This window comes from Coturnix japonica, chromosome 14, assembly GCF_054131305.1.
Source record: "Coturnix japonica strain WE chromosome 14, WE-NBRP24, whole genome shotgun sequence".
NCBI classification, from domain to species: Eukaryota; Metazoa; Chordata; class Aves; order Galliformes; family Phasianidae; genus Coturnix; species Coturnix japonica.
In genome coordinates, this window is record NC_140676.1 from 10679782 (window position 1) to 10693673 (window position 13892).

The window sequence follows — 13892 nt, forward strand, 5'->3', positions numbered from 1 at the left end:
GCTGACACTTTCCAAAAATCCAGCCCGAGGCAGACTCTCAGCATGGGAAATTTCAGTGTAAACTGTGCAAGTTTGGCAAAGTCACGAGCAACTAAAACAGGGTCTTACAAAAGCAAGCAATGAAAGACATTGGCTGCATGAATTACTGTCAGCAGCAGCACCTTTTTTGTGCTTTAAGAGACAAACATCAGTTTTAAATTAAGGACTTGAAGAATGGGAAGAAGGTGGCAAAAATTGAAACAAACATCACGGCTTTGGGGGTGAAAAGACTGCTTTTGTCAGTCCAAGAAGAAACCATGTCCCTAAACTAAACCCTAATGTTTCTAGGTAGAGTCTGGTACAGAGGATGGGAACTCATTAGCATCTGTTCTAATACTTTGACCTTCTGAAAATGATTCTCATTATCACTAGGCTGAATATTGATACTCTGCGTGGCACAGCACAACTCTCAAGATAGACGGTCTCTGCCAGAGCATCTGAAAACAGGGGTTTGCCCCAAAGTTCTCAGCTAATCATCATTTTTCTTCCTGATTTCCTTCTATCAGTTGGCTGAAAATGTTAGTATTTAATCACACACAAGCGTTTTCCCCTTCCCCTTCCAGACACAAATAATAATAGCCCAATTCACTGGAGTTTTTCCATGAGGAGAACTGGATTGGATCCAGGCTGAAATGGTTTGGCCAAGAGTGGAAGACCTTGCAGAAAACAGAGACAGTGGTGAAACAGCAATCCTTAACAGCAACCCAAAAGGGCGCAGCCAGCTTTTAGTATCTGATCATCTTTCACAATAGAACTTCTTTCAATTATGTTTCATTAGTATCATGTAGTAAGAGAACCACTGCAACAAAGCAGAAACAGAAATGTTGCTAATAGAGCATGCTTGTGTTACAGCAGTACTTAACTAAGGTCAGCTGTACAAATTCAGTGAGAGAAAGCTGCTGGCCCACTCAGTAAACAAGGTAAGTGCAGATCAGAGGATAATGTTCCCTTCTTGAAATGGATGGATTGGAAAAACTGGTGACAGGGCTGTGAGAACAGCGGGGCAGGTCTTAAGTGCCAGTCCAGATCCTAGGACACAAAGTGCACCATTTCCACTTCTCAGACTTTCTTTCTTATACAGAGTCTCAATCCTGCTTCCTCTTATTATATTGCTACTTATCATTTTGCACCTTAGAAATGAGTGGCACCAGCCCTTACCCTCTTCATCTTCTCCTTTACTTCCGGACCACAATAAAAAGGCTTCAGAGAGACCTCTGTGTGACCATTGGCTGTCCCAGCTACACGCATAGAGGGCAGTGGGTCACTGAGCAATTTCGCTGGCTTCCATGTAGGGATTTCTAGAGTGTCTGTCTTAAGCAGGAACTAATCCAAACGTCCATAAAATAAACACTTAGAAGCTGCCAATCACTATGGCTACACTAATCAGCACTAACTCCCCACACCTCTGCTGCTTATTAGAAATGAGCCCTGCTGGTGGGAACGGCTGACTAACAGCAGAGTTATGCACCAATTCCTGAAAGCTGCCCATGGGAGAGAGCACTTGGATGGGGACGCTCAGACAGTGTCCATCCCCGACATGTGTTAGAGAAGATGTGGGGCAAAGCAATCTGACAAACCTGCTCAGTGGTAGCCTGGGCACACAGACACCATGATGGGAATGTTCTGCCCCGAGCTCAGCACAAAACTTGGGGGTTTCACTGAAATTTGAGAGCCAAGCCTTGAAACCTTTTTGTGCTGCAATTAATGTCGTAAGTTAACAGGCTGAAAGCTGGCAGAAGGCCAAAGCTCTAATGCATGCCACATGTTTGATTGTTTTTGCCAAGCGTTTCCAGTCCCTCAAAACCATGATTATAATCAAAACCAAGGCAATTCCCCACACAACCACCCCCCACCTTGAGTTCATATTTAACACTTCCTGTGCTCCAACCACTCGGAATATCCCCCTTCGCTTTGGAATTTGTTTGGCCTTGTTCTCTGGCACAATCAAAACCTTATGGTTGTATTGAGCTTATAGAGACCCACACACAAAACTGAATTGTGGTATTGCTTTTTGGTCAAGAACACCCCAATAAAACATTAACAACAGAAGAAGAGAGGCAGAGACAGCATGTACAAAATAACCCTGTATCACAGACTGTTCTGGAAGGAGGACATTTTAAATGCTGCCTTCTTTCAGCTCATCACCACATTTTCTAGTCAGTATCAGATCTGCATGACAAAGATAGGAACTGGTAGAAACATCATTTAACACTTGGTAGAAGCATCCCACTTTCTAAATATGGAAAAATAAACCATTTCCCAGTGTATGACAAATATCAAAATATGAAAGAGTAACAAAAGCTTAAGCAACACTTCACATCTTCTAACCCTGCTGACAGGCAAACATCCTCAGGTGGTAAATAATGCCAAATGCTACACAGGCATCGACACCTCCCACTGCTTAGACATAACTAGAGGCATCTTGGAACTGTTCCAGAACTTAATATTTAAACTACCAGAATTGATGTAAAATATATTTGTGGTTATTTACAATATGCCTGCATTACCGTGCTGCTATAGTGTAAAAAGTGATTTAACGGGCACATATATAACATAATTACATAAATATTTACCAAACTGTAAATACACTTTGAAGCCCACCAACTTGCAGGTGAAGAACAAGCTTTTCCCCAGCTATCTTCCTCAGTTTCCTATGAAGATGCAGTTTCAAAATGTAAGCTATTTAACCCAAGCTAATTACTGAGCTTTAGAAGAATACTATCATTACTTAAAGCTTGTGAGTAATATAGACAGAAAACTCAAGTAGAATAAGCAGTGTGTGAGTCTCACTGCCATGGATGGTGCTGGGATCAGCTTCACACAGCTGCTGCACCAGTCCTGTGGGTGCATGCGTCTCCATGCAACACCCTTTTGTGTATTTGCGTGTGAGATTTCAGACATGATCACAGTGCAAAATGGCAAAGCCAGTAAAGTATCAATAAGGTGAGACCTGACTGAAGGCATTGGTACAAATGTGCAGCAGCCTGCGAGTAGTAACTTACCCTGTTCTGGGACAGTGGTACTGGAAAACTGAAACATTTGGCAATATAGCCACACAACAATAAACCATTCTCCTCTCTGCACAGTACATGGTTGATCCCTTGCTACCTGCAGGATCTCTGGAGCATTCCTGCATTTCCACAGGGCTCTGAATCAGCCCAATGAATAGCATGGAGCTCAAGGGATGGATGGAGGACAAAGGAGATGAATAAATATGCTGCAGGATAAAATAATGCAGTGATCAGATCTAGCTGGAAACTGTCTTCATCTGAAACCATTCTTCCACAGAAGGAAAATACAATGTAATGACAGTAACAGCCATTGCTGCCTGGCAAGGAACATTTGTATCTTCAGTAGTGACACATACATTAAAAAATGTTGCACTCCACTGTCTTGAAATTCCCTCTTTTCTTTAAGCAGGTCTCACTGGAACCAGGGGCTGATGGTCAGGAATGACCCGGGCTGAGTCCCTGCTGGAATGCAGGGGTGGCTGCAGGCAGCTCTTTGTATCCACTGCACAGAGACGAGGAAATGGTTCCATACAAAACTGCTTGGTATACGACGCAATTGTTCCTGCCCTCAGGTTATCCTACCTATGTTTAGGTGTTTAGAATTAGGTTTTCCTGGTTTTTTTTTTTTCCCTGTAACTGCAGGGCAAGGGGAAACAATGAAGCTATCTGCATGAATAGTGTTACCAGATGTGCTAGTAAACAAGTGGAAAAATACTTATTTTTTGCAAGCGTGTTCCCTGAGTTATCACACACAGTAGCTGCGGGCAGTACTGATGTACAAAGGCATCTCTTTCCCTGCTGAACTCCTCCCACAGCACACACCCTCACAAGGCCTGGGAGCAGTGTGCTGAGCATGAGGCCAGCCATGCCTGCACCCGCCTCCAGCCAAGGCCCGGCCGGCAGCACGCCTAACCCTGCGGCTGCAGCCATGGGGCAGTGAGGCAGACACCATGTGATGGGCAAAGCCACCGTGTCACCTCCTCCTACAGCAGCCCCGAGCCTGACTCACCAGCCTTGCCCTGCACTGTGGCCTCCACCTCCCTGTCCTTGCCAGCCTGACTGAAGGGCTGGGTCGTAGGTGTAGGCTGTGATTCAACCCCAACACAAAAGGTGGCCGTACCTTTCTTCTCCCCTGTAAATGGAACAAAGTCTTCCCTGTCCTTGTGCTCAAGCGCTTGCTTCTCCAAGTATGAAAGCAGGCGTTCTCTGTCGAAGGGGCCCGTGGCAGGTTTGGTGGTCTGGTCCTTTTGCCGAAATCCAGCTGGAAGCAAGGCGTTCTGTGAAGGTATGTGGAACAGAAGGTGCCATGTAAAGGAGATGAAGCAATCTCATACAGTTTTCCAAGTTATTCAATCTTATTATTTATTTTTTTAAGTGGAATCATTATTTGCGTGTTTCTTCATATAGTGCTCCTTGAGGACAGCGGTAACACACGTTACCTAAATGTAGCCAATAAAACCAGGGTGTCATCCAGGCTTCTCATTTGGAACACCTCTTAATATCTTCATTAACTACATCTACAGCCATAATACCAGAGAACAGAGCAAAATCAGAGCACTTCCTGTTACACATACATATACATAGACATTACAGCCCAGGCAAATAGACTAGATAAGCTTCCTCTGCATTTTCTTCCCCCTATTTACTTTTTTATCCTCCCTTTTTTTTTCTCTCTCTCTCTTTGTTTTTTCCAGAACTCTTTTCAAGCTAATGCAGATTTCTCCTGAAGTTCAGAAATTAATGGAATGCACAGAAAGTAACTGGCAAATGATGTGGATGTCAGCTATTCAGATCACGCAAGAAGCAAGTATACAAAGCCCCACTTTAAACATGTAGCTGCATGACCATGTGCTGTCTCTGCCTCCTGCAACATAGGAAGATACACAGAGCTCCCACATTTCTGCCCAGGAAAAACCCAGAAAGGAATACAGGTAAGTGGACACGGCTGTGTTTACCCAGCAAAGCCCATGCATTGAAGATGCCCTCAGAGTAGCACAGAACATCTCACTGCTGGCCAGAACATGCACAGCAAAGCTGCTCCATGGCAAACAACCATCAAATTCAGAGCATATCAAGTGAACTCCAGACATCAAACATTTCATCTCTGCTTGCACAAACGTGCCCAGAGTGCTGCAAAACTACAGCACATGCGCAGCTTGGCTTTTTTTTACATCTCCTGTTTCCATCTGAGATGCCTGGAAATAACAGAAAGTGCTATATGTGTGTGGTAGTAGCGAGGGAAGCAGCATATGGAGGCTCAGAACAGTAAAGCCCAACCTTAAATTGCCAGGTAAATTTGTGCAATAAATTCACAGTCTGTATGTTGTTATATTTCCAGTTATTTTTGCCTTCAGAGCGAGTGGGTTTTATCTGCCAGTTTACTGGACAATTTCCAAACTCCTACACTAGTTTGGAAGGTTTGGGGGTAGAAACAACCAGAAATCCCAGCAAGATAAACCTACTGTGACTGTAGGTTTGTAGCACTGGTGGTACCCAGGCCAGAGATCCCTAAACTTATTGTCAGGGTGCCTTCAAGTATCCAAATTATCCTCATTCTCTAGAAAATGACAGCTCTGTTGCTGAATCTTATTTTCCTTAATCATGCCCAAATATATTCTCTTCTGCTAAATATATCTGTGATGAATGACACAGACAACAGATTTCTGAAGTTCAAAAGACGTGATTTTCACGCACACCCATTCTGTTTGGTTTTTGCTCTGTGCTCAGAAACAGCAGCCATAAAAAGCCATAAAACACTTCTCAGCACACAGCAGTGGGCAAATGTGATTAAAGATTTAGGGTGCAGACAAGCTCGTGTCTAACACAGGAACACAGTGACTCCTACAAAAGCAAGGAGCACATCACAGCAGGAATGAAACCAGCATGTCCCCAGCAGAGCTGCTCCTCCTTCAGAGTGCGCTGCCCCTCCCATGACAATCTACAGACACTGAGTGCCCCAGCCTGCAGCATTTATAAGCAACAGCTCCCAATTGTGAGCCCCTGACCCCACTACTAACCTCAGGATCAAGGTCATCGAGAACATGCTCTAGCTGCTTCAGTTCATCCTCTGAGAGTTTGCTGAGAATTTCATCTTCGTTGATATTCTTATATTTCTCCAGCTCTTTTCGGAAAGGCAGAGACATGGCTCCTGCTGCACTGCTCAGCTGCTTCCCCTCCAGTATCCAACCATGCAGGACTACAGAGCTTCTCGCGGTTTCACTCCCTGTTAACAATAAAGCATTATGAGCATCTCGGTTTAGTTGCTGCAGCCTTGAAGAGCCCGCATGCTGAGAGCCACATTTACAGTTTATTAAGGAAAACAAAGCAGCACGATGCTCTGGCTCAGCTGTAGGAGTGGGATGCGCTGGGGCTGTGCAGCCCTACCCGAGGGATGCTAAGGGACCAGATGGCACTTGGGAGCCTCACAGGTGCAGTGGCAGAGACAAGCTATGAGACCTATGTAAGAAAAACCATCGGGAACTGATCCCTTCCGCAGAGATAAATCTGTTTTCTTTCATTTGCTCAGAACCAGCAGTACCTGCTGTTCTTTTGGCCAGAGGAATGAAAAGCATCAGAGGAAAGAGGCAGCCACAGAAAGCAGCCCAGCCCTGATACAGAAGAAACAAAACGTTACGCCTTGAGGTATTTTATCTTATTCCAGCTTTGCCGAAGGCTAAAGGCTTACCCGTATCATCTCAGCTGGCTTTCCAACATTCTGATTACCTAAGCAGCTTTAGACTATGCTGGTTTGCAGTGTTATTTCAGAAACTCTGGCTACAAATGGTAGCAATTCTCATCAAAATAAGTCTTGCATGGGGGATGTGCTACTCGGAGCTCAAGAGATCATTTGCCATTCACATGGGCACAACAATTAGTCATTGTCACGTACTTTGTCATATGACTAAGAACTCTCTCTTTTTATTCACTCTTGTTTTTTCCCTCCCAGATGCAATTTGAGAGCTAGAGCCCACTGAAAGTGGATGGAGTGAAAGGGAATTAATGCATGATCAGACACAGCATCAGCTGCAGAGTTTAAATGGGATCCAGGCCTTCACAAGCGTGCTCAGTTCCACACCTCCGCACAAAGCTCTGTGGATTACCTACAGCCAGCGGTGGGGTTTGGCAGCTGAGTTCCTGCATGAACAGATTTAAGTTATGGCTGAGATGGAAAGCAGCCAGCTGGCACTACACATGGCTGATCTTTCAACCAGGATGTCCTTCAGCCAGGTCCTCTGTTGTCCTACACCACCAAAATACATGCAGGTTATTAAAACATATCTCGTTTTTCTATTTATTTGACTGTAGGAAGGGAAGAGAATAACCAGCACCATTTCAAATTTCAAGTTAAAAAGAAGCTGTGAAAACAAATTGAGGAGCGGTACAGCACTGCTAAGGGATCAGGTGCCTTCTCAAAGTTCCTTTGGATAAATTCATTAAACACACGGCATTTCAGCTCGGCACTCATTAAGAGGGCTGAAAACATTGATTTGAGGGGATTAAAGCTTCTTAAAACTCTCTTTAATGGTTTAAATGATTCTTTCATTACAGTCAAATCATGACCCTGGGAAAAACAGACGCATAATCCTGAGGTCAGGCTTGGTGGGTACAGTTGGAAAAGTAACAGGTAAGTACACGGCATGACTTGCCCTGCCTGGGCCCAGCACTGCTCTGCACGGAGAGCAGCTTCCAGTGGTTTTACCACTATCAGCAAAATAAGATATAAGGGATATAAGGGCTGTCCTGAAAAAGGTTGTAAAGTTGAACCCAGGCGCTAATGGGTAATTACTGCAGAGTCAGGTTTGTTTTGGAGATGTTTCTGATTTCCTTGAGAACTATTTAAGGGTTTAGTCATAAAGGGCAGCATGCCAGGAGGCGCTTTTCAACATATCAGTCTCACTTCTGTCGTGGCATGAAGCACTATTCGATAATCCACGTTAATGTTAGTAGTGCATGGAAGAGCTCAAAATGATGCTTTTCTTGTGTTTATGACAGAAATTCCCTTGATACTTTCCCTTTCACAACTGCATCTCACTCTTCAATGACTGAACAAAAAGCAAAGGAACCGCTAAAGGAGATTCTTTGCCCACAGTCCCTGCAGGCAGTAGCTTGCCCCTCACACAGGGAGCCCTATTGAAGTGCCAGTCTTCATATTCAGCCTCAACCTTTCACCACAGTCGTGTTATCAGGAACCAAGGGAACAAGATGAATCTAACAAGTCAGCATTGATCAGTCTGCAAAGGAAGTGCTGAAGTCCTGAGTTCACACGCCCTGGAAATGGCGCTGTAATGTGATGACTGCTATCTGCACCTTCCTAATTGGATTCCATTCTCTTAATTTTGTGTATGTAAACAAGGCCATATGCTGTCTGTGCTGCTTAGTGCAGTTTGACTTTGTGAGTGTACACTTAGTGTTTACTTTTTACAGATGATATCCACGTGGGTTGCTTTGTTATGGTTACCATAGGAAATAAACATACAGAAAACTGAAGAAAAGCAAACATAACTAGCAGCAGCTCCTAACTGCCCTTATCTGGAGCACGCAAAGGCAGATCAGGTGTCAAAGGGAGGAGATGTTCCATCCAGCTGCAGAGGCACTGCGCTGCTCAGCATGGCCTTGCATCAGGGATACTGAGGGAAGAATGAGAGTTCATAGCTAAGACTGCAGAATTTCTGTTCAAACTCACAGGGAAGAGCGAACACTGAGAATAAGGAATAGAAAAGCATATATTCTATTTGTTTTTCCATTTAGTTTCAGTATTGAGGAAGAATTTAACAGCTCAGAGACCCATTGCTAAACTGCAAGGCGTGCCATGCTGCTAGATGCCCAGCAGATCCCATTTGTGCCCTCAGAGCAGAGCGGAGCTGTATGGAGCAGTGCTTCTGCTAACTGTGCTACATGCAAAGATTTGTGGAGCACGGATGTTTCATAGAGAGCTTCAAAGTCTCCATTGCCATCATTTTGCCTTTGATTGCTTCTAAGGAAAGGAATACTTATTTCTGTTTAATCTGGGGCAGCTTTTTCACCCTTTGCTATCAATGTGAAGATTCAGAACATATTTTCAAAGACAAGAGAGGTGTCATTACACAGTCTGCATAAAATCATTACAGCTCTACGTGGCCAACGCTGCGGTAACTCCTATATTTTCTTATGCTATATAAGTAGTTTTTTATTTTAACCCTTATGTGCTACTGAAAGGTTCTGTAGAGTACATAGGCTTGAGGTTCTGCTGACACCACAGCATTGCCAAAATTTTCCACTGCTGATATCTCTTCATTGCGAGATGGAATCAGTCCCCCGCTAAGTTACTGCCTGATGTCAGTGGTCCACTGGAGAAGCTACTGGAGAAGTGTTGGAATTTGTTGGAACAATTTGGCCTCCAGGATCAGCAGCTACAAAGGCTCACACCTCCTGTAACACAGGCTATACACCTACAAAGCCATCATGTCTCTGAAGCATCACAGAGATGAGAATATTGCGGTCCAGATGATGTGAGCTCCTCGTTTGTGATAATGCACACAAGCTAAGAATGAAGTTGCACGGCAATCTGCATTTATTAACTAACAAGAAATGTGCTGGATGGGAAATAATCTTAGAGACTTCTTTGCATTTCTATAGAAAAAAAAAAATATATATATATCAAATTTAAGAAATTGCTCCAAAGTGATCAAGAATTGCAAATCACAGCAACTGTTATTTATAAAGGAAATCCTAATGTACAATCTCCTTTGAGCTTTCTCCACATTGACAGTGATGACTATTTGTGTGAAAAACAGCCCTGGAGCTGATCTGTAAATGTTTCATGTCAAGTAGCCAAGCACAAGCGTGAGGAACAGGTAGAATAAATCCCGAGTTAAATTGATACTGGAACAAATAAATAGGATTGGGGCCATTGTGATTAAGAGCAGTGTTTGTGCCACACAAGCAGATGCTGTGAGATTCAGGTGATCATTTTGCACCATCCCAGCAACACTGCCTCAAATCCAGCTCCAAGCTGATGACCTCTCTGCTTTGCAGAAGTTGTCCTTAACTTCATTTGCTGCAGAAAAAATCCTCACACATCTGTCTTCTTCACCTGGAAATACTTGGAGACGAATGGCTGAGCTGGTCAGCTGAGGCAATGTGCCTTTCACCTACAGACACCCAGCTCAAAGCAGGCAATACAAATGTTCTAGATGCCCAGCCCAGGACTACAGAAGGGATTTGTTTGTTTCCACAAGTTACTGTTACTGCCTACCAGTACAGTTTCTAGATTTGCACTATCTGGTCTGTAAAGCACCATTTTCCTTTCATCCTAATTTACTACTGTATTAACAATCCAACAGATTAGATACCCATTTGATTACCCAAACTGCCACCAAATGCTAGCAGTGTGTTAGCAAGGATATATTTCATCTATAAAATGATGCGTGGTCCCTGCTTTTATGTTTGGCAAATTATCTCATTACATTTCCATTCGTATGATTAAAACCTGCTTGGCAGAAAATGTCACTTTATATAAATGCTTTTTCTCCCCAGGGCTAATCTAGAGGTAGTTCACATTCTGTTCCTAGCAACTGCTTTAGTCCAATAAAGAGACCAGTAAATAATTAACAATTACGATGTCTAATATTAGTCTAGTCTTGAACCTTCAGGAGGATCAGGCAGTGATCAGACGCTTCATTTCATAACTGGGTGAGCCTTTCTCGCCATTGATCACTCTTGTGCCACTCTGTAGGTTATGTTACAGTGAGCTCCTTTACTGAGAGACTGACAACCCAACAAAATGCAAGACATCAATTCATTTCAATTGGAGTTTGACTGTGCCCTTTATAAGTAAATAGCCATCATGTAAATTGCAAAATTATCCATATGACTGTGCCATTATTATTGACGATATAAAGAGAAGCAGACCCTTTGATTCAGATACCATGAGAGTGTTTTCACTGGCAATAAGAGGAGGATGAAACATTCATGCTTCTCCCATTTAAATACAGAATAAAGTTTCATGATCGGTAATTTCCGATTCTTTCCACAATAACATTAACAGTACTACTCATAACTGTTCAAAGCATGAGTGCAAGTCCTAGGAAAAAAACTAGTTTTCTTTACAATGGCTGATGAGTTTATGGCCTATTTCTGGATGAAGTTATATTTTTAGATCATAATCACTAGAATTGTTTCCATACCAAATACATAATGAGCAATTAGGCAGTGACCATATGATAGTCTGCAGCCCACTGACCATAACCAGCGAACCACAAATTGCTCACTTCCCACCTACAGAATGGCCAAACAAATGTAACCATCCCCGCCAGCAGCGGGATTGCTGTTAGGGTGTCTGGGCACACCAGTGATGTGTCAGGTGTAAGAAATGGGAAGGAATACAGAGACCTGTCCCTCTGTCACGTCTCCTGCAGGAAGACTCCCTGCCATGGTCATAGAGAGGTAAAGCTTTGGTTATAAAATAACAAAGCAAACAGCTTCTATTTCTGCTCACTGTGACTGGTGACTCTGCAGAACTGGAATGTAGGTTTCTTGCATCTTTAGAACTGGAGAACTTACTTAGGAAATCCATGCAGGGGGGTAACTCAGACTGCACCACTGCTTGGACCGAACAATGGCTGCAGCCAGCAGCAGCCAAGTGGATGGCACAGAGTGGAACTCTGCATTGCACCCTGCAGCTGTTTGACCAGAACAGATCCATGGGAAAACACCATAACTTCACACCTTACTGTCCTCACATAACTCTTTTATAAAATCATGCTATTAGTTAGCTTTTCTACAATTATAAACATCAAATATTTACTGTCTGAAACCAAGGGTGGTGTAAAGCATGAGCCTGAAATCCTGCAGAGCAAAGTCTTCTCATACAGTTGGACTATGAAATGGCAGCCCCACCCAAAGGCTGTGAGCTCTGGCTGTGATGTGCACCAGAAGCACCTGCTGCTGAGCCATACGTAGCTGCCACCCAGCGCCACTGGGCTAAGATTCAAGATCCCAATGTGGCGATGCTGGTTGAATGGGTATGAACCTATGGCAGAGCAACTGGAGGAAACTGGCATCATGATTATGATAATTCAGCCTCGTTTGATAGCAACCAGGCCCTGCAGGTTTGATTCTGCAAAGCATGTGCTGGGGTCAGGAATTACCCCCAGAAAAAATCCAGATTAAGAAGGATTTTAAAAGTAAGTTTATGGGTTTGTGTAAACCAAAAGACCAAATTTAACCAAAGTTAAACAGGGCTACACCTGTGTGTTCCATTCCATAACCTGACGTGTTGGTACACATGGCTAAAGGACACTGCTTGGTCCCTCTTAATGCCAAGCTCTGCAGAGCTGCCACAGCCTCAGCCCAAAGGATACCCAGCCATGGAAAACAACAGGCTGGGACATTCAGTAACTTAGGAATGCTACAGAAAACCCTAGAGCTGATCAGTAACAGCAGGAATGCATAAACATTGCTTGCCAGAAGTAGTAAAGCAGAGGAAATAAACAATAATAGTTTGGGGAGGGGAGTTATGCAACAAGAGAGCAAAGTGCACCATTTTGGACAAAGTGATTTAGATTGTGAAGATGAGACGCTACAGGATAAGTTCAGATAAACCCAACAGAACCGGATGAATGGGAGAAAACACACAGCATCACAGCAGAGTCTATTAGCAAGCAAAGGGGTGTGGAATAATGCCACGAAGGTGATAATGTCATTAGAATACATACACAGGAACTCCCTACAGCACTGGATTTGAGTTCACGTCTCCCTCACAAGGGATTGGAGGAGGTGATGCCTGCAATATTAGGCCAGCTGGTCCCAGGTGTTCTTTCCCATTACACGTTCCTACCTCCGGGCAGAACAGAGATTCAAGGGCAACTGCTGAGAATAATCAGCTAAAGCAAAGCTTTTGTATGATGAGATATCGCAAAGTCCGGATCTATTTACTTCAAACACAACACAACACCTTACTGAAGCTTCCCTCTACCAAATGCTTTTAGAAGTGTAGATTTACAGTCTGTTATTCAAGGTAGAAAAATAGGATCCGTTCCAATTATTATTAGATGTTTTATATTATTGCATTTCTGGGTTTGTTTCATCATTATTAATGTTGCAATGCTTTCCCTAAGTTTGTTGTTCTTAATAGCAGTGCAGTCACACGAATCACCATTTTCATTCGTTTTTCATTGCTGGATTCCTCACTTATATCTCCCAATGGTTGACTACAGATTTTCCCCCAGCAATAGGGATTCCCTCAAAGCTTCCATCAAACTAAAAAACCCTGAGCTAGCAGAGGAGCTAATGCTCATTTTATCATCAGAAGATGATCAAGAATGGTACTCGTGATACCTTGAGGACACATTTTGCTCACCCAGAGCTTAGCAGTGGTACCAGATGAGCATCTTGTTCCTCACCCCGGCGCTGGCACATTTATTCCGGGCTGCTCTGCCGCACTGGAGCGTAACGCAACGCCTTCCTCCGGTGCCGCAGCCTTTCTGCCATACAAACACACTGTGCTCCCCTCTCACCTTCCTTTACAAAAAAAAAATACCTTCCTTTCTTCATATTCCATTACATTGCTTCAGCCCGGCTTCATCATTTAACGCCCGGCATAAAGGATGTGAGAGCACCGAAATAAACACATATGCATCACCTCATAAAACGATCTGCAAAACAACATCCACGGCTCCATCCGAACGGACGGGGCTCAGCTCCGCACCGTGCTCTCCGCACCCCCCCCCCCACCGCCCCGGCACCGCCCGGGCCCCGCGCTGGGGCAGCCGCGCCCCGACCGGGGGATGCTCCGCCGACCGCACTGCGCCGCGCCACCCCGCACCGCAACCACAACGCAACAGCACCGCAACCGCACCGCAA

The 13892-nt window shown here is 44.0% G+C and overlaps 1 protein-coding gene and 1 long non-coding RNA gene across 7 annotated transcripts in view; one reads left to right on the top strand and one right to left on the bottom strand.

Annotated features, from left to right (window-relative positions):
- Positions 1-13892, bottom strand: part of TMOD2 (tropomodulin 2) — a 28906-nt gene that overhangs the window by 14359 nt on the left and 655 nt on the right. For 3 of the 6 annotated variants that reach the window (XM_085515560.1, XM_015872824.3, XM_015872820.3), the window contains exons 2-3: positions 6068-6273; positions 4171-4327 (exon numbers count right to left, since the gene is read on the bottom strand). In XM_085515560.1, the coding sequence (XP_085371686.1) occupies positions 4171-4327; positions 6068-6273 (363 nt within the window). Of the gene's footprint in view, positions 1-4170; positions 4328-6067; positions 6274-6735; positions 6888-13389; positions 13552-13671; positions 13785-13892 lie in introns of those variants that run through there. The other 3 variants (XM_015872823.3, XM_015872821.3, XM_085515561.1) reach the window with 3 other exon arrangements.
- LOC107318691 (uncharacterized) lies at positions 6569-7567 on the top strand. The gene is made up of 2 exons (XR_004308586.2): positions 6569-6692; positions 6997-7567. It is a non-coding gene; the product is annotated as an uncharacterized LOC107318691 (long non-coding RNA).